General features: G+C 42.9%; 2 protein-coding genes across 3 annotated transcripts in view; one reads left to right on the top strand and one right to left on the bottom strand.

Moving 5' to 3' along the window:
* Positions 1-10,724: 10,724 nt before the first annotated feature.
* CEBPD (CCAAT enhancer binding protein delta) lies at positions 10,725-12,225 on the top strand. Its single transcript, XM_081265660.1, has one exon. It carries the CDS (start codon positions 11,019-11,021, stop codon positions 11,826-11,828), a length of 810 nt encoding a protein of 269 aa, XP_081121786.1. The 5' UTR covers positions 10,725-11,018; the 3' UTR covers positions 11,829-12,225.
* A 248-nt stretch (positions 12,226-12,473) lies between these two features.
* Positions 12,474-21,386, bottom strand: part of SPIDR (scaffold protein involved in DNA repair) — a 423,741-nt gene continuing 414,828 nt past the window's right edge. For both annotated transcript variants that reach the window (XM_081265658.1, XM_081265659.1), the window contains 4 exons: positions 20,680-20,773; positions 19,639-19,753; positions 19,235-19,288; positions 12,474-13,786 (listed from right to left, as the gene is read on the bottom strand). In XM_081265658.1, coding sequence (XP_081121784.1) covers positions 13,622-13,786; positions 19,235-19,288; positions 19,639-19,753; positions 20,680-20,773 — 428 coding nt within the window. In that variant the 3' untranslated portion in view covers positions 12,474-13,621. The remainder of the gene's footprint in view (positions 13,787-19,234; positions 19,289-19,638; positions 19,754-20,679; positions 20,774-21,386) is intronic.

The raw sequence follows: 21,386 nt of genomic DNA, 5'->3' as shown, positions 1-21,386 counted from the left end.
ACTCCTATGGTGCCTGAGTCCACAAATGAATAAGCAGCTTTGCTGAATCTGTTGTAGTCTGCATTTGTCATTTTTTAAAAATTATTTTTTTCTAATTTGTTATACACGATGGCAGAATGCAATTCATTTCATATTAAACATATCGAGCACAATTTTTCAAGACACTGGTTGTACACAAAGTATTTTCACACCATTTGTGTCTTCATACATGTATTTAGGGTCATGATGTCTATCTCATTCCACCCTCATTCCTATCCACTTTCCCCTCCCATCTCCTCCCTCCCCTTTGCCCTATCTAAAGTTCCTCCATTCCTCCCATGCTCCCCCCACCCCATTAGCCATTATGAGTCGGCATCCTCATATCAAAGAAAACATTTGGCCTTTGGTTTTTTGGGATTGGCTTGCTTCACTTAGCATAATATTCCCCAACTTCATCCATTTATCTGCAAATGCCATGAACATTACTCTTTTAGTGCTGAGTAATGTTCCCTTGTGTATATATACCAAAGTTTCCCTCTCCATTCATCTACTGAAGGGCATCTAGGTTGCTTCCATAGTTTAGCTATTGTGAATTGTGCTGCTATAAACATTGATGTGGCTGTGTCCCTGTAGTATGCTGTTTTTAAGTCCTTTGGGTATAGACCAAGGAGCGGGATAGCTGGGTCAAATGGTGGTTCCATTCCAAGTTTTCCAAGGAATCTCCATACTGCTTTCCAGATTGGCTGCACCAATTTGTAGTCCCACCACCAATGTATGAGTGTGCCTTTTCCCCCACATCCTCGTCAACATTTATTTTTGTTTGTATTCTTGATAGCTGCCATTCTGACTGGAGTGAGGTGAAATCTTAGAGTAGTTTTGATTGTATTTCTCTAATTGCTAGAGATGTTGAACATTTTTTCATATGTTTGTTGATTGATTGTATATCCTCTTCTGAGAAGTGTCTATTCAGTTCCTTGGCCCATTTATTGATTGGGTTATTTGTTTTTTGGTGTTAAGGTTTTGGAGTGTTTTATATATCCTAAGATTAGTGTTCTATCTGATGTGCTTGTTGGTAAAGATTTGCTCCCATTCAGTAGTCTCTCTATTCATCTTACTGATTATTTCCTTTGCTGAGAAGAAACTTTTTAGTTTGAATCCATCCCATTTATTGATTCTTGATTTTAATTCTTGTGCTATAGGAGTCTTACTAAGGAAGTTGAGGCCTAACCTGACATGATGGAGATTCAGGCCTACTTTTTCTTCCATTAGGTGCAAGGTCTCTGATTTAATTCCTAGGTCCTTGATTCAGAATTGAGTTTTGTGTATGGTGAGACATAGGGGTTTAATTTCATTTTGCTACATGTGGATTTCCAGTTTTCCCAGCACCATTTGGTGAAGAGGCTATCTTTTCTCCAATGTACATTTCAGGTGCCTTTGTCTAATATAAGATAACTGTAGTTATGAGGGTTAGACTCTGTGTCCTCTCTTCTCTACCATTGGTCTACAGGTCTATTTTGGTGCCAATGCCGTGCTGTTTTTCTTACTATTGCTCTGTAGTATAATTTTTGCATCTGTCATTTTGCACTTACATTATCTCTTCAAAACACTAACAGGCAACAGTTATAAAGTTTATAAGGAAAATGCAAAATGAAGTTACAGATCAAAAACATATTTAGTTTGTGTAGTAGCTATGAACCAAGAAAAAAATTATTTTTATAATCCTGAAACTTTACTTAATTATATTATATCCCCTGTTTGAAATCACAGTAGTCTTTACAAGAAAGATCAAACTTTTGAACACACTTTAAATCAGCTGAAGTCTAGCCTATTTTGAAACTATTCTAACATGGAGTAAGGGGGGAGGCAGAGCCTTATCTTAGGTAAGGCGGGGCTCTTCACAAATAGCAGAATACAACATTACATCTGAAACATGAATCAAAGAAAGACTAAGAGAGCTTTAACTTTCCTTTCATGGAAAAAGTGGGGCAAATCTAAGACTTCTGCTACACATAATTTTGGTTTGAGAACACCAACATGGTGAAGTGTTCTCTTAAGCTTTACATTTAACTAACTTTAACTTTTAAAATACAATTTAGAGTCCAAAGTGTATGGTAACAAAAATCTCAGGTCTGTAAGGGTTAAAAGAAATCAAAGGAAAGCCAGGCACGGTGGCACATACCTGTAATCCCATTGGCTTGGGAGGCTGAGTCAGGAGGATGAGAGTTCAAAGCCAGCCTCAGCAACAGCAGGGCACTAAGCAACTCAGTGAGACCCTGTCTCTAAATAAAATAAAATAGGGCTGGGGATGTGGCTCAGTAGTTGAGTGCCCCTGAGTTCAGTCCCCAGTATCAAAATCAAAATAAAAAATAAATAAAAGGATAGCTTTAAATCCCTTATAACTTTTAAAGCACAATTTAGGATTCAGAGTGTACAGTACCAACGATCACAAATGTGCATGCATTAAAAAAAATCAAAGGATAATCTTAAATCCCCTATATATTTAGGAAACAGTGTTAATTATCAGACATTGACTAAGTCAAAACAAGCAGATATAAGCCAGGTCTTTAAATGACACCCTGGCCCTTTTATGTCAGATAAAATGTGTAAAAGAGAGCACTTATTGGTTATCTTGCCAGTAAACTCACATAAACTTTCATTTTATAAACTTTTACATAACACTTAGACAAGGCTTAGGCAGATATAATTCTCAGATGCATACATATACCTAGTCACATATATTTAGGGTGTCAACTATATTGTTATACCCTAAATAATAGCTGTTTGTTAAACCAGTTACAAAGTAATCATTTAACACTTTAAAACAGGTACAAACCCTAATTCTTTTAAGACTTAATTTCCCCAAGTAGTAAAACCTAACAAATACAAGAAAATAACTTGATAGAGAAGAGCAGATCAATGTTTCTGACTTTGACCCATATCAGTACATTAAAGTTTAAATAACTTTACATGACTGTGCTAATTATAGATAATTTAATCAGAAACATATTTTTTTTGAGATTTATCTTCCACAAACCTTCTGCAACTTAGGTGGACATTCACAACTTTACATCCTTAGTTTTGTCCTCTTTCATCTTGGACTTTAGCCAAGAATATTACTTTACCAGACAAAATACTTTCTCATCCAGAAACATTTCTTTTAACTTCTAATTTTCTGTACAAAGGTATTTTCATACTTATAACTTTCTTTTATCTTCTCTAGTTTTGGACCTTTTCTTAAACTTATATTTTGAAACAGTTCTTATGAATGTCATCTGTGCATTTAATTTACACAAGAAATTTCATCTCAGGAAAGGGTTGGGCGACCCAGCACATACAAAAACTGTGTCTTAATCTTTTATCTCCACGTTGCATTCAAGGGGTTAGGGCACAGGATATTTCTGAGCCTGACCAGTCTCCTTGTCATAACAATGCCATCAACTATAAGTGAGTTTCCCACTGTCGTTTCTACCCAGAGGTTGTGCCTTTTGGCAACTTCAACTTAGTTCTTGATGGTTCAGAGCCCTTATTAAGCAACTGCATAAATGCCTCAACATACAAATCTCTTCCACCTACTTTACCTTTGACTGACCAATTTCAAAGTCGAGATTGTATAATAATCCAGAAAAACCATTCAAAGTCCAGATTGTGTTATAGCAAACCTCTAGGCTTCTGCCGATAGGTGGCCCATTCAGCCAAGATTTCTCTGCTCAAGAGACTGGTAAGGTCAAGGCAGCCCGGTCCAGGTATTAAAGGGCCAGTAACACACCAAAAAAACACAGACGAGAGTGGATCACTGAGACCAGGGCTCAGTGATCTTTAAAAACTCCTAGAACTCAACCACAAAAAGATAAACAATTCAATTATACGATAGACAAAGGATTTGACTAGGCATTTCTCCAAAAAAAAAAAAAAAAAAGGATATCCGAACCACCCAGAAAGCACATCAAAAGGTGTTCAACATCAGTAGTCATTGGTGAAGTGCAAAATCACAATGAAATACAATTTTAGACTATTTAAAAAAGGAAGAAGAAAAAGAAATATTTTCTTGGATGTGTCCCACCTTGCTGGTAGGAATATAAAATGGTGCAGCTGCTGCAAATAACAATTTAGAGTGTATTTCTCCTTTTGCTAGCAAAGCAATAAACCTTCTTTTTCCTTTTTCTCAAAACCGTGTTCTCGTTATTGTGTTGGCATCAGGGACAAGGACCGAGCTTTCGGTAACAAATTTGGTAACCCAAGTGGGACCCAACCAGCAGCCCCCATTCCAGCATTCTTGGGCAGGTCTGGCTCTCCGAGGAACCCCACTTCCATGCTGAGGATTCATGGTGCTGGCAAACTTGTTGAGAACTTCTAGAGGTCTTCTGGAGAGACAAGGGAGTTGGCCTCAGGTAGAACTAGAGGAGCTATTTCCTCTCCCAGCAGCTACCAGGAGCTCCTGCTTCAGGGAATTCGCAGCCTCTCTCCCTGAATGGTCCACTTTGAGAAAAAGGAAGCTGAACTCAGAATAAGTCATGACAACTTTGGCCATTTGATCGATTCCCCAGTGTGCACACCAAGAACCTTGATTTCTCACACCTGATTCCTCTTCATGGGATTATCTGGTCCTTCTTTCTGGAGACATCTGTGGTGCCACAGATGTAAGAGTCATAGTGAAGTGGGACTGGAGAACCTAGGGATAGTCACTCGCTTTTGATCTGTTCTAGATTCTCATCTGTGTGTTGGCCTTCGGCTTGGGAATTTCCTCTGGTTGTCTGTTTTGTTGTATCTCTTAGTGCCCCTCTTATGACACGGCCGGTACTGCATTGATTCTATAGACAGTCTTTTGGGAAAGATCTTGGATGGTCAATATCAAGGTTCCCATCTGTTGGCCATCATTTTGGGCTCCTCTCTGGTTGTCTCTCTCTGAACAATCTTGCAATTGGAGCTGGTCTGTCAGAGGTAAAGTTAAGTTGAAGAAAGGGCCACATATAGGTATAATTCTAAGATAAATTTTTAAAATATTTGTTTAGTTGTTGGTGGACCTTTATTTTATTCATTTATTCATATGCAGTGCTGAGAATTGAACCCGGTGCCTCATACATGCTAGGCAAATGCTCTACCACTGAGCCACAACCCCAGTCACTAAGATAATGTTTTACTGTAATAATCTGGCTTTTAAATAGCTTTCTGGATTATTGTACAATCATGAAGTTGGACTTGGTCTGTCAAAGGTTAAGTAAGTAAAAGAACTTTGTAAGTATGTCTGTTTTAAAGTGTCCCATCAGTCAGCCCTGGTCTCAGTGATCCACTCTCGTCTATGTTTTTTTGGTGTGTTACTGGCCCTTTAATACCTGGACCGGGCTGCCTTGACTTTACCAGTCTCTTGAGCAGAGAAATCTTGGCTGAATGGGCCACCTATCGGCAGAAGCCTAGAGGTTTGCTGTAACACAATCTGGACTTTGAATGGTTTTTCTGGATTATTATACAATCTCGACTTTGAAATTGGTCTTGACCTTTATCAATAAAATATGGTTTGCACATACTTTCTCCCATTCACTGGCTTCAATTTTCAGCAACTCAACTGTGTCCTTTGATGCCCAAAGGTTTGAATTTTGATGATGTCCAATTTATTTTCTTCTTTTGCTGCTTGTGATTTTGATGTCACATCTAAGAATCTCTGCCCAAAGTGAGGTTCATGAAGGATTCTTTTCCCCTGAGTTCAGGAGTGTTATTAACTCTTACAGTTATGTCTTTCATCCATTTGAGTTGAATTTTTGTAGGTGTGTGATGTAGAAATCCAAATTAATTTTTTTTTTGCATGTGGGTCTCTAGTTATCCCAATTGCATTTGTCAAAAAAGCCTATTCTTTTCTTGTTGGATGGTATTAGCACCATCAATGAACATCAATAATCCATTGAATCTTAGATTTATTTCTTGAGCCTCAGTTCTATAATTCTATCCCATTGACCCATATGTTATCTTTATGCCAGTTCCATGATATGTTGTTTACTATGTCTGTGTAGTAAATGTTGAAGCCAGAAAGTGTGAGCCCTCCATGTTTTCAAGGATTTTTCAAGATGATTTTGATATTTAGGCCCATTAGAATTATGCAAGTATTTGTGGATCAGCTTTTCTAGTTTTGCAAAAAAGGGTCATTAGGATTTTGAGAAGGATTGCGTTGACTCTGCATATCACTTTGGGCAGTATTGTCATTTTAAAAATACTCAGTCTTCCAATCTTTGAACATTGAATTTCCTTCCATTTGATTAGGACCTTTTTATTACTTTCAGTAATATTTTTAGACTCTTTTTTTTTTCCTTCAGTGCTGTGGGTTGAACCAGGGTTTCATGCATGCTAGGCAAGTGCTCTACCACTGAACTGTACTCCCTAAGCTCCTGTTTTGTACTTTTTGGTGTACAAATTTTGCACTTCTTTGGATAAATTTGTTCCTAAATATTTTGTTTTTCTTGATGCTTTTGTAAATGAAATTTATTTTAATTTTCCCTTTCAAATTGTTCATTGTAAATATACAAAAATACGAATGATTTTACATGTTGAACTTTTTTTCTGTTCCTGCCTCTTTGCTGATTTCATTTATTTATCTCTAATAGATTTTTTTTAAAGACAGAGAGAGAGAGAGAGAGAGAGAGAGAGAGAGAGAGAGAGAGAGAGAGAGAGAGAGAATTTTTCAATATTTATTTTTTAGTTCTCGGCGGACACACATCTTTATTTTATTTTTATGTGGTGCTGAGGATCGAACCCAGCGCCCTGCACATGCCAGGTGAGCGTGCTACCGCTTGAGCCACATCCCTAGCACTCTAATAGATTTTTAATAATTTTTCCTACAATGTCCTCTGAAATAGAGGTACTTCTGCCTTTACATTGGTTTGCTATTTCTTTTTTCTTGCCTAATTGTTTTACCTAGGATTTTTGTCTTCTTCCTGATCTTGGATGAACCACTTTTGTCTTTCACCATCGAGTATGATGTTAGTTGTTAGTGTTAATTACAGATTTTTTTCTTTTATTTATTCATTAATTTTTTCTTTTTTTTGTGGTCAATATATATAATCTGTACAAAAGGTGGCTGGCCTTTATTTCCTAGGGGCTTTTAAAATTCCTGTCTGTATATTTATAAAGATATTAGTCTGAAATTTTTCTTTCTTTTTAATATAATGCTCTGTAAACATCCATTAAGTTTAGTTAATAAAGTGTTCTTCAAGTCCTTTGTTATCTGGGTATCAGGGTAATATTGGCTTCATAAAATGTGTTAGAAAGTGTACCCTCCTCTTCTTTTTGGAAAAAAATTTTTGAGAATTTAATTTTTTTATTTTTTAAATTTTTAGAACAGAGTCATGCTAAGTTGCTTAGGGCCTCACTAAGTTGCTGAGGCTGGCCTCGAACTTGAGAACCTCCTGCCTCAGCCTCCTGAGTCACTGGGATTACAGGTATGCACCACCACACCCAGCTTCATATAGTCTTTCTGTTCCTTCTTTCTTTTCTCTGTCTAGTCTCTACTGTTTGTGGACCTTCCTGATGGTATCCACAGGTACTTTTGTGTCAATCCTTTCTTTTTATGTCCCTCTGACTTCATGATTCCAATCATCTTACATTTAAGCATGCTAATTATTTCTCATGCCTTTTCAAACCTGTGGTTATAACCCCTTAGTGAGTTTCCTATCTCATTTTAGCTCCAGAATTTCTACTTGGTTCTTTTGAGAGTTAATTAATCCCCCCCCCACACTTTTTTTTTTTTCCAGTACTGGGAATTGAACCCAGGGCCTTTCACATGCTAGGCTACTATCTACCTTTGAACTATATCTCTAGTCATTTATATTTTGAGACAGGGTCTCACTAAGTTGTCCAGACTGGTCTCCAACTTTCAATCCTCCTGCCTCAGGATCTTGAGTTGCTAGAGTTACGGTCGTGTGTCACTGAGCCTGACTATCACAGTAGGCTTTATGTATTTATTTATTATTTTTTAGTTGTAGGTAGGCACAATGCCTTTATTTTTATTTCTTTATTTTTATGTGGTGCTGAACCTCATGCCTCACCCATGCTAGGTGAGCACTTTACCACTGAGCCACAACCCCAACCCCTACAGTAGGCTTTTAATAAAACACAGGTTTTAACAGAATGAGGAATAAGTAACTCTACTACCCACTCCTTTTATTCTTCTGGCTCTTGTTCTCTCTTTTCCTAACTCAGATATTTGAAATAATACTTTCTTGAAAGTCCATGTTTATGGATATAAAAATTTAATAAATATAAACTTCATTATTGTTACACGAAACACAGGAGAGTAAGCTATACAGTTAAAATTAGCCCTAGTAGAGAAAGTATACCAAAGTATTTCATATAGTAGTTGAAAATAATCTGAAGAGGGCGCTGAATTCAACAAAGTTTCCTCACCCCCTGACACTCTCAGTTTTAAGTGTTGCTAGATCTACTCCAAAATATTTTACATTTTCAGCTTTCAATTTAGTGGAGAGCTGTTTTTGTGCAGCGTGAAGTGTACAAACAGGATTCTCAAGAAGAGAGCTGGTTCCTCTGTGTCATGAAAGAGCAAGGAGACTGCACTGATTTTCTAACCCTGACAATACTTAATGACACTAGAGTACATTCCCAAGCATTTTCAGCCCCCTGAATCTCTAACACTCAGGTACATAAAAAGTCCACAGAGAGTGAACTTCATCGGACAGCTCTACTGTACCCCACGTGAGACTGTTCTGCGGATACGTGGGACGAGAGTTGTGCCCAGAATGCTTCCTGACTAGATTCTTTTGACTTGTGCACTGAGGTCAACAGAGATGTCAGAAGGCTCAAGGGATCTCTTGAAATAGATCCCTAGCAGGGAGAAATTACTAGAAGACTTTTCATTTATTTTGAATGCATTAATAGTGGACTTGAGATACAGGAAGTGGAGAGAGTCTCAAATGGATTGCAAACAACTGTCACAAAAAGGAAGAAAATCCTTAAACCCAAAAGGGATCATGAAGTACTGGTGAACAAGCCTGTACCCTTTCCAAGTATAGCCCTAACCACCCAGGGATATGTGACCTCTTCCAGGGCATTTCAATATATGTCATTATCTTGTAAACTCAACTGAGTCTAATAAACATAATATTAATATACAGGGTCTCTGATATCAGAATTAGTAGATCATATCAATGAAAATGTTTACCAATTTTTTATGAGAATATGGTTATTCTGTATAAACATTTATTATGTGTTCCTTAATAGGTTACAGACAGAATCTTAATGATGCTTCTATTGTTTCCTAAATAAAGAAATTTGTTCCAGACCTTTTTCTCAGAGTGCATGAGCCTACATTGTATGCATCCTTAACCTCAATAGTTAATTAATTGTAACATAAACATCATGTACCCTCAGTAATTCTCTTTTTTTTACCCTCGGTAATTCTAATGCAATATTTACCCCTTTTCAGAAAACCCACTAAATATCCCATAATGCATTTTTAGGAATTAGCAGCTGGTGTTCTGACACAACACCTGTTGAAAAACTCAAGCAAAGGATGCAAAATGGAGGGTAGATCTCCATCAGAACAATGATTTAAAAATGGATTTGACCAGAAATATTTGCCTCAGGAACAAACCCCAGCCTGTTTTTTTTTTTTTTTGAGATGGTGTGTGTGTGTGTGTGTGTGTGTGTGTGTGTGTGTGTGTGTCTAACTATGCTGCCAGATTTGGTCTGGGATTCTGGGCTCAAGTGATCTTTTCGCCTCAGCTTACAGAATAGCTGGGACTACAAGTGCATGCCACCTCGCCCGGATTTTACTTCAACTTTTCACGCATTCATTTTACAATATAAGAAGCAATAACAACTTAATACCCCATTATAACTACTGACGTAGAACTTATCTTTCACCCAAATGGGACCAGTACTATAGATTCAAGAGCACCTCTTGAATTTAATAGGGAAATAATTCTGGAACTGGAAAGAGGGCTAAAGCAAGAGAGCACCACAAGGTGGCACTGTTTCAGTAGATCTGCAAAAAAAAAAAAAAAAAAAAAAAAAAAAAAAAAAAAAACCAAAAAACCGACAGCGCCTAGGGAGCTCTCAGGAAGCTCCCAGGGAGCGCTAGTGCTTTTGGGGCTTGGGAAGGGCGGCAGGCCCTCTGCTCCAAGGAAGGACTGAATTTAGGATGGTTGGTGGTCCAGACGTGGCGTTGTGACCGCACTCTCCTATTGGCTCTGCTATTATGAATGGTATCGAGGAGGTCCTGCTGTCCCCAGGAAGCATCGGTTGCATTGCTGAGCCTCTGTCCCTAGGGCCAGCTGGGCCCCAGGGTCTCCGAGCAAGGCGGCTAGAGCGGCCCCAAATTCCCTGAAATGTGGGTGAGAAGAGAAGCAGCCTCCCTCTGCGCGCTTGCTGCGGGCCACCAGACTGTGGCTAAAAATGAGTTCCTGTGCCTCATTTCCCCAGCGTGGGTCTCTATATCTGGGCCCTCTGCGTGGGCGCCTGGGTGAGGGTCTCTTGCGCCAATCCGACGCCGGAGGCCCTTGGAGACCCTTGGCCGCACGAAGCCCTACCGCCCGGTTCTCTCTTCTCTGGCGACCAGAGGCGACCCAGGATGAACACAATCCGGGGCCAAGTCCTGGTTTTAATTTTACTCCCAGTGGCGAGGAACTAGGAGGCTCCAAATCCCACAAACAGGAAGGAGGGAAGGCCCTGGAGAGCGGGCAGTAGGAGGGCTATTCCCAGCAGCGCGACTCGGGATGGGCCAGGGGCGGGGGCGGGGGCAGAAACGCGCATCCCATCCCCCACGTGCCGGCGAGAGGGTCCCCGGGAACGCGACCGGGTTGTTGGAGTAGCCGGGAGAGGGGCACGCCAGCGGACGGCTGGGGGACGGCGCCCGGGCCGGGGCCCGGGGGCGGAGGCTCCCACAGGGCCCCCGCCCACCGCCCCCGCGGCCCTGGGGCGCCCTCACTGTGCCGTAGCCGGGGCGGGGCGTGCGCGTCAGCCCCGGCTAGAAAAGGCGGCGGGGTTGGCCCAGCGAGGTGACAGCAGCACTTAGACGCAAAGTCTGGCCCGACGCCGCCATGAGCGCCGCGCTCTTCAGCCTGGACGGCCCAGCGCGCGGCGCGCCCTGGCCCGCGGAGCCCGCGCCCTTCTACGAGCCAGGCCGGGCGGGCAAGCCGGGACGCGGGGCCGAGTCGGGGGCCCTGGGGGAGCCGGGCGCCGCCGCCCCTGCCATGTACGACGACGAGAGCGCCATCGACTTCAGCGCCTACATCGACTCCATGGCCGCCGTGCCCACCTTGGAGCTGTGCCACGACGAGCTCTTCGCGGACCTCTTCAACAGCAACCATAAGGCGGGCGGCGCGGGCGGCCTGGAGCTACTGCCTGGCGGCCCCGCGCGGCCGCCGGGCCCGGGCCCCGCTGTCCCGCGCCCGCTCAAGCGGGAACCTGACTGGGGCGACAGTGACGCGCCCGGCTCGTTGCTGCCCGCGCAGGTGGCCGCGTGCGCGCAGACGGTGGTGAGCCTGGCGACCTCCGCGCAACCCACACCGCCCACGTCTCCGGAGCCACCGCGAAGCAGCCCGGGTCCGAGCCCGGCACCCGGTCCTGCCCGAGAAAAAGGCTCCGGCAAGAGGGGCCCCGACCGCGGCAGCCCGGAGTACCGACAGCGACGCGAGCGCAACAACATCGCGGTGCGCAAGAGTCGCGACAAGGCCAAGCGACGCAACCAGGAGATGCAGCAGAAGCTGGTGGAGTTGTCGGCGGAGAACGAGAAACTGCACCAGCGCGTGGAGCAGCTCACGCGGGACCTGGCCGGCCTCCGGCAGTTCTTCAAACAGCTGCCCAGCCCGCCCTTCCTGTCGTCCGCCGGGGCCGCGGACTGCCGGTAACGCGCGGCCAGGGCCGGGAGAGACTCACCAACGACCGATACCTCAGAATCGACGGGCCCGGAGTGGAGCGCGCCCTAGCCAGGCGCCGCGAGAGTCGCCCGGCGCCTGCTGCAGTTTCTTTGGGACATGTGAGTGAAAGGAAGCTACAGCCTGGACTTACAGTCACTGAACTGCGAGAGAAGCTATACGTGTTTATTTTCCCTTAAATTATTTTTATAATGGTAGCTTTTTCTACATCTTACTCTTATTGAAGCAGCTAAGGTACATTTGTAAAAAAACAAAAACCCTTTCAAACAAAACCTTTGTATTATTGTAGATAAGAGGAAAAGACTGAGCATGATCACTTTTTATATTAATTTTTACAACATTTGTAAGAATAAAGAAGCATTTTAAATCACCCCTGCTTCATATATTTGCAATGACTACAGCACACCCGTGCGCCAGGACCCTAAACGGGGCGTGCCAGACCTAGCCTGAGGTGAGCACCTGGGGGCCTTGGGACCAGGTGTTTTTTTCTCTTGGGGGATGGAGCTTCTTAGACAAGAGGGTCTAAGACCCTCTTCTTAGACAAGAGCTTGCTTTTCGAACATGCCAGAGACTACTTCCACACGTTTTCTTTAGCTTGCATGACTAAGCGCGCCTAAGGCACCTAGACCTGGGTTGGGGCTGGCTGATTTGGGGGCCCCCGCTGATAACATCACTAACTCTAGATTGCAGGTGAGGGATAGAGGAGGCCTTAAGTGATCCGGAAATTTGTTTGGTTCCTCTTCGGCTTTCCTGGGACTTTGCTTTCACTTTCCTGAGTCTTAGGACCACAGAGGAGTGTAGAGTTTCAAAGTGTGCATAAGGACGGAATAGTCTTGTAGTAGATACAAAGGCAGTCCTCAAGCTATTTTAAACTGGCTATTTTGTTAGCAATTGTAATGTTTCAAGGCTTAATCCAAACAAAGCCATCTGCTTTTTTTCCTAAGAAAACTGGTTATTTGGCACCTTTTCTTGTCTAAGAACTGGGCAAGTTAAGTGTATATTATGTAATTAATTAACCATGGTTTGTCGTCATGTTGAGGAAAACAAAATCTTTAGCATCCAAAGATAATTCATGGCTTTATGTGTATTAAATCTGTGCTAACAAAGTGAATAATGATAAGTGACTGCTCTAAATCTGCGTGATCTTTGCTCCTGTCACAGCGCAATTACCCAGCTTGATCCAACAGGTCATGTGGTGGAGTGAGCTTCCCATATCTCTACTCAGTATACAACTTTATCAATATATATAACTTATTTATAGTTCATGGATAACATTTTAACCTCTGACATAGTTTCCCAGGACTTTTTCCCAAAAAATACTGAACTGCAAAATGCTTAGATTGGACATTTATTGTATCAGAACAGTAATATCACAATGTGGGACAAAGTTTTAAGCTTCACAAGGTATTTTTCTTTGGGGAAATGAAAACATACAAGGAAAAGATGACAAATCATAAAATTTTGAATACTATTAAGCTATAATTGTACAAAATATTTATGTCCAATATTATTGCCTAACATATATACAAAATGAAGGTCTCAGGTTTATTAAAGCTCTAGAAACATTCCTAAATTTGTGGAAAGATAATAAAAAAGCCATAGAAAAGATCTTTTAGATTTATAGTTTACAAAACCATCTTACATTTGTCCCAGAAAAATCGTGTAAGTTTCATTTTAAGATCATAAAATAATTCACTCTGTCCATAGTTAACAAATAACTACAAAACTCAGTCCCCACCCCCACCCTTGCAGCCACATTGCAAAGTTCACAAATCCAGTGGCAACTGCTGGCCTTCAGCAGAGTTTCCTCTTGTACTCAGAAGCTCAATTTCCTCCAATCCAATGAAGTTAGTTGGGTGGGTGGTTATGGACTGGACAAAACAACTTAACAGCCCCACCTCCTTTCCGAGGACACTCTTTACTTCATAAGTCTGCAGTGATAAAGGCATGCTGGTTAGAGCAAATAGAGCCAGCCCTGCAACATTTTGTTCCCAGCAACACAGAACAGAACGGGCCCTTTCCCCAGTCCCAGGACCTTCTGTCCTTAAATGGTGAGAAGAGTTGGGTGGGGGGTGCTGCTGTAAAAGCCCCCTTTATATGGCAAATGAAGGAACTATTTTATTCTGATAACTTAATTCTGTTTTTATACAAGGAACATTTAATACATCTCATGTTTCTTAGTGTATGCTGTGATAAGCTGGCCAAGGGAAGGAATGAGGGACAAGACTTGTAAAGGATCTGCCTGTGCTTCAGCTGGACAGGCAGGCTGGGGCTCAGAGCTGTCTCCACTTCCTTTGGGACACTTCCCCAATCTAGCAACACTTCCGGTCAAAGGATTTCCTGGAACTATGCCCCAAGCTTCCCTCCTCAACAGGATCCTATTTCTTCTTAAATTACACTATGCTACACACCTCCTCCTGTGTTGTAGTAATGAGACTAAGCTTTTTCTTCACATGCTTAATCTCAGGCAAATTTCCTTTTGATAAGAATTCTGCACAGGGTAAGCAGGGTCCCCAACCCAGGCTTGGTCTCCATAGATCAAACTGTAGATCATTTATGGTTAGAGAGTAGGGCAGAAAATAAAAGCTTAAAAGTCTTGGGATAAATGAGATCTTTGGACTTCTGGGAGACACTTGCACAGGAATATTGTGGGCACTCCTCTCTGTGCAAGGCACCTGATAAATTTCTACCTTTCTCTTTCCTTCATTAAGCTGTAACAACCCAGGAGATCAAGTCTGGAGAGGGCAGACAATGTAGCCAAAGCAGACTAAATCTGTGGCTACTTGTGCCCTCCCATCAAGTGGGTGGTCTTACTACCCTCATTCTGAGGCTGGGCTGGTTTCAGTGACTGGCTTCTCCTTACAGTGAAGAGGCACAGCCCAGCCTGCCTGTCCAGCTGAAGCACAGGCAGATCCTCTGCAAGTAACATCCCAATGGCAGTTAGGAAAAGTACCCAGCCTCTGCCTATCTTTGTTAGGGCCAGACACATGCTGTGAGAGAGAGTGGTCAGAACCCTGGCTGGGGACTGAAGGAGGTTTCAGCAACCCTAGCCCTGCTTGAGACATCAGGTGATACTAGCGGGGCAGAAACTGTCCTGTCTGAGCTACAAGTATCCATGCAGAATAAATGTTGAAGCCACTAAGCATTCAGATGATTTTTTTTGTAGCAATAAGTATCAGGATCATTCTGGGATATGAACACCACTGATGCCAACTCATTATGATTCTATTATTTTCCCACCTATAACACAAGCTTGATGAAAAATACCTAGCCTACTACTTATATGTGCTCTGTTCTTTTGCTTTCTTTCTTTAATATACACATATATATGTATATGTACACACCCACACCTACACACACCCCCACATTTTAGTTGTCGATGGACCTTTATCTTATTCATTTGCTGAGAATCAAACCCAGTGCTTCACATATGCTAGGCAAGTGCTCCACCACTGAGTCACAATCCCAGCGCCCCCCTCTTTTTCCTTTTTGGAAGTACTGGGGTTTGAACCAAGGTGTACTCTACTACTGAGCTACATCCTCAGCCCTTTTTATTTTGTGACAGGGTTTTACTAAGTTGCCAGGGCTGCCTTTAAACTTGGTATCCTCCTTCCTCAGCTTCCTGAGTAGCTGAGATCACAGGCATGTGCCACTGTGCCCAGTCTTAATGTGCTTTGTAAGAAGTTTTGGCTTCTTTAGCAAAATAAGTTAGAATAATGTCTCAATTGGTGGTCACTGGAGTGATTGGGAGAGTATAAGTTGCTGGTCAAGGCAGGAAGAGAAGAAATTAATAATGGAGGTTCTGGCTTTCCTATAGGCTCAACTGTAGCATGGGCAATAACTTCATGGCCCACTCATTCACTCATTCATTGTAGTTTACTATGAGCCCATGCAGCCTCATGACAATAAACAAGACAGAACCTCAAAGCTTCTGGTCTGGAGGAAGGGTACCAAGCAACAGAGAAAGATGGTCACCAAACAGTACTGGGAGGAGGGTGGCAGGACAATTAGGTACTTCTCTGGAGTCTCTTAAAAATTTTAGCCTTGCTTGTTGGTGTAAGTAGGAAGGAGAGAGCCTAGGCATTCCTATACTCCTTTGGAGCAAATACACATAATTTTGACTTTAAAAAAGTCAATAAAAAATCCTTTCTATTTAAAGTGTTAAGTTTGTCTTATATCACCCATAAATGGAGCTTAAATTATAAATTTTTTATATTTGGGGAAAGTGAACATGGTGAGGTTAAAACAACTGTAGTGGCCAACTCACATGCACTATTCATATGAATGTGTATCTGCATATGTACAAATTGTGTGTGTGTGTGTGTGTGTATTTTTTTTTGGGGGGGGGATTGAATCTAGGGACACTCAACCACTGGGCCTCATAACATGAGTTACTTAGCGCCTCATCATTGCTGAGGCTGGCTCTGAACTCAACGATCCTCCTGCCTCAGCCTCTCGAGCCACTGGGAGTAGAGGCGTGTGCCACTGCACCAGGCTGTATACCTATTTTTAAATGGCACAATATATGTGTTCCCTTAACTTTTCCTTTTCTGAAACTTAAGGGAATGAACTCCTGAATTCCACATCAATATAATGTTATCATTGAGAAATGATATGTACAGTGACAACCAATTCTATTGTTTTCACATCTGGAGCTTGACTACATTAAAGTGAAGGTATAAAATTTACCATTCATGTAACCTTACTAGAAGCAGTACATTTGCTCCAGGGAATGGAATTATGGTTCTTATGGAAAGCCCTAATTTGACGCTTTAGATTTTGGTGGATGTGCATTCTTACCAGGAAATGGACAAAATCCAGACTGGGTAATTTGCAGCTCATGTCCTTGCATAGGCCTTTTGATAACTTCTTCAATTAGCTACTTTCCAGGATAGATGTAAAGGTCCAAAAGTTGGGGGTAGGGTGAAGAGCCTCCTAAAATGTGTACCTCCAGGCTTGGAAAGTTCCCTTGCTCTGATGGTGTGGGCTCTGAAGTCAGCATCCACAAATACCTAGTGCAGTGACCACCCTGTGCCCCTTTACACACATATGCATACACACACCCACAGCACTCAAGCAAACATGCACACAAGTACTTGCACATATGCGCTCACATGTGCACGAAGGCACACCTGTCCTCTTGAGCTCTTTTTAAATAGGATTTTATCTATGGGAACATTCTAGTTGAGAAGTTAAATGTATGGGAGGGACAAGGTGCCTCAGCCAGTAGGAAAGCCAAGTGAAGGAGGGAGGAACTGCCAGGGCTTCTTGGCCTTTGAGTCCCTAAAGAGGGGTAGGGTTTACCAGGCAACATGAAGTGCTACCCATTGCTGGAGGCTTCCTGGAGGAAGCACCAAGCTGCCTTCCTGAGAAGCCCTCAGGTGCCCAGTGGGTGACCAGCCTGCTGCACCCAGTCAGGGGTTGGAGGCTGCGGAGCCACAAAGCAAGACATCAGCTACTGGGCAGCATGGATCAGTGGGTGAACTCTGCCACACCCAGCTGTTACCAGTTGTGGGTTTATGTGGGAGCATTTTCAGTGCTTTCCCCATCTTTCTCCATGGATATTCATTCTCTGAAACGCCTTATCCGTCATCTTTATTTAGCATCTGCCCATTCCCCAGTCCCCCACTGTGGAAACCTCTGACCTGTCAGCCTTGGGCAGAACCCTCTGACCCAGCACGGACTCTTCTTTCTTCTTCCCTCCCCCAAAAGACAGGAGACAAGGAATCCGCCCTCAGGCACCACTGCCTTGTCTTGTCACCTGCTAAACACTGAAACTTTCATAAGTTCCTGTTACAGGTCTCCTATCTGAGCTGGCTACTAACACTGGCAGTTTGTCACTTCTGCAGGGATTACAATGATTGTTCCTTTGTGGGATGTATTTGGGTAAGATCTATACTCCCTGACAGAAAAAGGTGGGTTCTGCTTTACTGGGATGATGGGGAGATTGGAGAGCACACACGTGAGAAAGGCAGTGAGTTCAGTTCTTGGCCCATGATGATTACTGACTTTTACACAATCAGGAAACACTTGCATATGTACCTTCTTACAGCCTGGTCTGAGCATCAACCCCTATGTGGGCCACAGGAGCAACAGCTCAGATGGAGGTTCTAAGCTAGAACATGGGGTTGCTCAGGAGTCAGTGGGCTTTATCTCAGGGGGAATAGAGACTCTTAGAACTCCATAGGAGATGAAAGCCCTATGAAAGCAGGGCTTAGAGGTTAAACTCAGACCAGTGATCTTAAGATATTATTCACAGATTTATCCATATTGCAATTTAAACGGATAGCCCTGGATTAGCTGAAAGAGGGTGAAAACTGAAAGTGCTCTGCATGGCATGTCCTGAATGCTGGGCCAGGAGAGGAACTGGCAGGGCTGGAGAGGGTGGCAGGCTGAGGAAAGGGGTTTCCACAAGTCAAGTCTGTGCACATTCTGGCTTGAATCAGAGCTGGAATTTGTCCACAGATTCCATGAGGAAAAGACCCCTGTTCAATGGGCCAAAGTTGATCTGGGAATGATCAGCCTTCTCTGTTCCTACCTCCTGCGAGGCTGACCCAAGTCAGCTCCTGGGCCCTTCTCCAGGCTCGATAATTCCAAGAGCCACTTGTGGTGCTTTTAAATAGGTTTGACAATACAAGTAGCATCTTAAGGACAGAATTCCCATTTATAAGGCCCAAATTCTGTGATACAGAAACTGTATACTTTGGGGATACTTCTCTTAGAGAAGTACTTTGCTCTACTAAGCCTCAACACAGTAATTCTCAAGGCAGGAAAATCAGTTTTGAGGGATAATGGTAACATTTTCAGCTACATAAAGTCTGGAATACCCATCACTGAAAAACTAAAGAGCATCTTAGGTAATTCTGTTCTACAACTGTGAAGCTATGGCAGCAGGACACCAACCTCCAGACCATGTAATTATAATCAAAGCCAGTGGGACAGATCTCATCAGCCTACATGGGCATTTGTTAGTAAGTAATAGTAGAAGGATGTATCCATTTTTCAATATGTAAGCAGACACAGTTTTTTTTTTTTTTTGGCAGTCCTGGGAATCAAACCCAGGTACCTTACAACTAAGCAATATCCCCAGCCCTTTTCATTTTTTTTTTTTAAAATTTGAGACAGGGTCTCATAAGTTGCTGAGACTGGCCTCGAACTTGTGATCCTCCTCCCTCAGCCTCCCCAGTAGCTGGAATTACAAACATGCACCACTGTGGCTGGTCTGATCCAGGTTTTAATTCTCAAGGTAGGCTAATCAGTGGGATTTGTTGTAACTGAACATAAATGGCAGAGGGCTCTTTCTCTGCAGATGATTGCTCGATTGCTCACTCAGGCTCAAGAATGTTGGGCATACCTGGGCTGGGACTCCCTGTACTTACCCCATCCTCACAGGCAGCAAACCTCAGCAGTGAAGAAATACTGCCCTGCAACAGCTGCAACGACAGGGGAACAGGGCTGGGTTAAAACTATTAAGTACTCATGCAAAAATAACTATTGTTCTCAAAATTAACAGGCTAAGCCTAAACTGCCTGTCTTTTCTTCAAAGCTTCAGTGGAAGCTTTAAGTCAAATATGACTTTGAAGTTACAATATGGAGACTATTTGTGAAGAGGTACTCTGAGGGCTGGAGAGAGCTCTGGGTATAGGTCCCTCCCAGCTGTGAGTCACATACATCAATACCATAAGGTGGACAAAGAACACGCAAGTGCTCCAATTTTCCCCTGCCCTCGAGTTCCACAGGTACATGTGGAGAATGAGCATGTGCTCTAGGTACCAGCTCCTACCTTAACCTTCACGCTGCACTGGGGCCTTGAGGGACAGTCCAGAAAGACTTGCAGGTGCCTCTTGAGAACAGGAGATGTGACCAACTCACAACAATCTCCACAGAAAAAGGTGCCTCTGTTGTGTGAAAATGCACAGGAAAAACAAACAAGTGAGGAGGCTCAATTAGACGAGTTCTAGCAACAGACACACATTTCTCTAAAAATTAATGTTTGCTGAGGGAGACAAGAGGGTTTTGCTATCAAAATCAACTTCCTGAAATTGGCCAGAGTCTGATTCTATTCTGATGGATGAATGCAGGCTTTGGTGACAGTGGCTGAAGACTGTTGAGGGGACCCTTGGACAGGCAGAGAATTATCATTTACATGGAGCAGAGGGGAAGGCACCACTATCTTTGGTCCCCTACTGCTCCCACTTGAATCCACGTTCTCTGGCCTCTTCAATGTGATCTGGAGATGACTTGTGTACAAAGGCCACCAACCCAGCAGGCATCAAGGCAACATTTGTTCTTTGCTTCCTAAAGAGGGAACAAGTAATGAGCACACCCTTTTCTGCCTGTCACTCTACAAAGTCCAGTTGGGAGGCCAGGGAATTGACTCCAAAGAAACAAACTGCATGGACATCCAGCCCTCACCATGACCCAAGAGGAGGTACAGAAAAAATAGGCAGGGAAGGGATGTCTGTTCAGTGCTGCTCATTGGTGTCTGGTGTCTGGAAAAGCCTGGACCACTTGCACAGGACACTCTATAAAGTCCTCACATTGGTCTCACTTATTCATGTTTATCCTGTCTTTCTTTTTTCTTCTGACTAACAATAAAGGAGCTAAGGACAAAAGCCAGCTCTTTTAAAAGACAGGAATATCTGCAAAATCAACAGGAAAATACTAGTTAGGAAAACCTATAGGTATAGTGGCCTTTTTCTTGCAGCTCAGCAGAGCAAGTTCCCCTCGGAGCTCTTAGGGAAGCTGCAGAAGGCAGCAAGGCTGTGGGACCTTGGGGCTAGGTCATGCTCTTTGGGGCCTGGGAATTTCAGGGCAGCCTTACCCATCTTCTGGCCTCTGTTCCAATCTCCCATTGCCACACCGGTCACATGTAGGCCATGAGAAAGCGGTGTTCTCATCCACACCAACCACAGTGCCTAGGCCCACGTGAGAGAAAAGCCAGACCTTCAGAGGTAATTTCTGCTCTGATCACCCAGATGACATGTGAACCCTCAGATTGTTTTCTTACTGGTAAATTTATATAAGTCTGGGCTTTTTATAATCTCCACTTATTACACATACAAAACAAAAACAATTTAAAGCAAATTTTAAACTTGCCTACAACAAGACCACCTAACCAAGCATCTTTGTTTTTCCTTCATTTTTTTTCCCCCTAGAAGCATAGATATTTAAATCGTTTAAATAAGGTCAAACCATCCATGGATGTTGCCTTGTGTTTTTGAACTTACTACACCGCTACTGGAAAGATTGTTATCTTATTGACATGCAGTAAGGTGACAGATTCCATTCCATGTTAGATATTAGGTCTGTAAATTAATTAATTAGTCGATTAATTTTGTAGTACTGGGGATTGAACCCAGGGGGTACTCTATCACTGAGATTCTCCAGCCCCTTTTAGAATTATTTTGAGACAGAGTCTTGTTAAGTTGCGGAGACTGGCCTCTAACTTGCAATCACCTTGTCTTAGCCTCCTGAGTTGCTGGGATCACAGGCTTCTTCCGGATTACTTTAATGGTATGACAGTGAGTG

Source organism: Spermophilus citellus (genome assembly GCF_964194105.1).
Source record: "Spermophilus citellus genome assembly, chromosome: 14".
Classification (NCBI taxonomy): domain Eukaryota; kingdom Metazoa; phylum Chordata; class Mammalia; order Rodentia; family Sciuridae; genus Spermophilus; species Spermophilus citellus.
The sequence above is the reverse complement of the archived record's forward strand: the minus strand, read 5'-3'. Positions and strand labels throughout refer to the sequence as shown.

Bases quoted from the DNA above. Each gene is read 5' to 3' on its own strand.
- CEBPD (XM_081265660.1), top strand. From the start codon at position 11,019: ATGAGCGCCGCGCTCTTCAGCCTGGACGGCCCAGCGCGCGGCGCGCCC.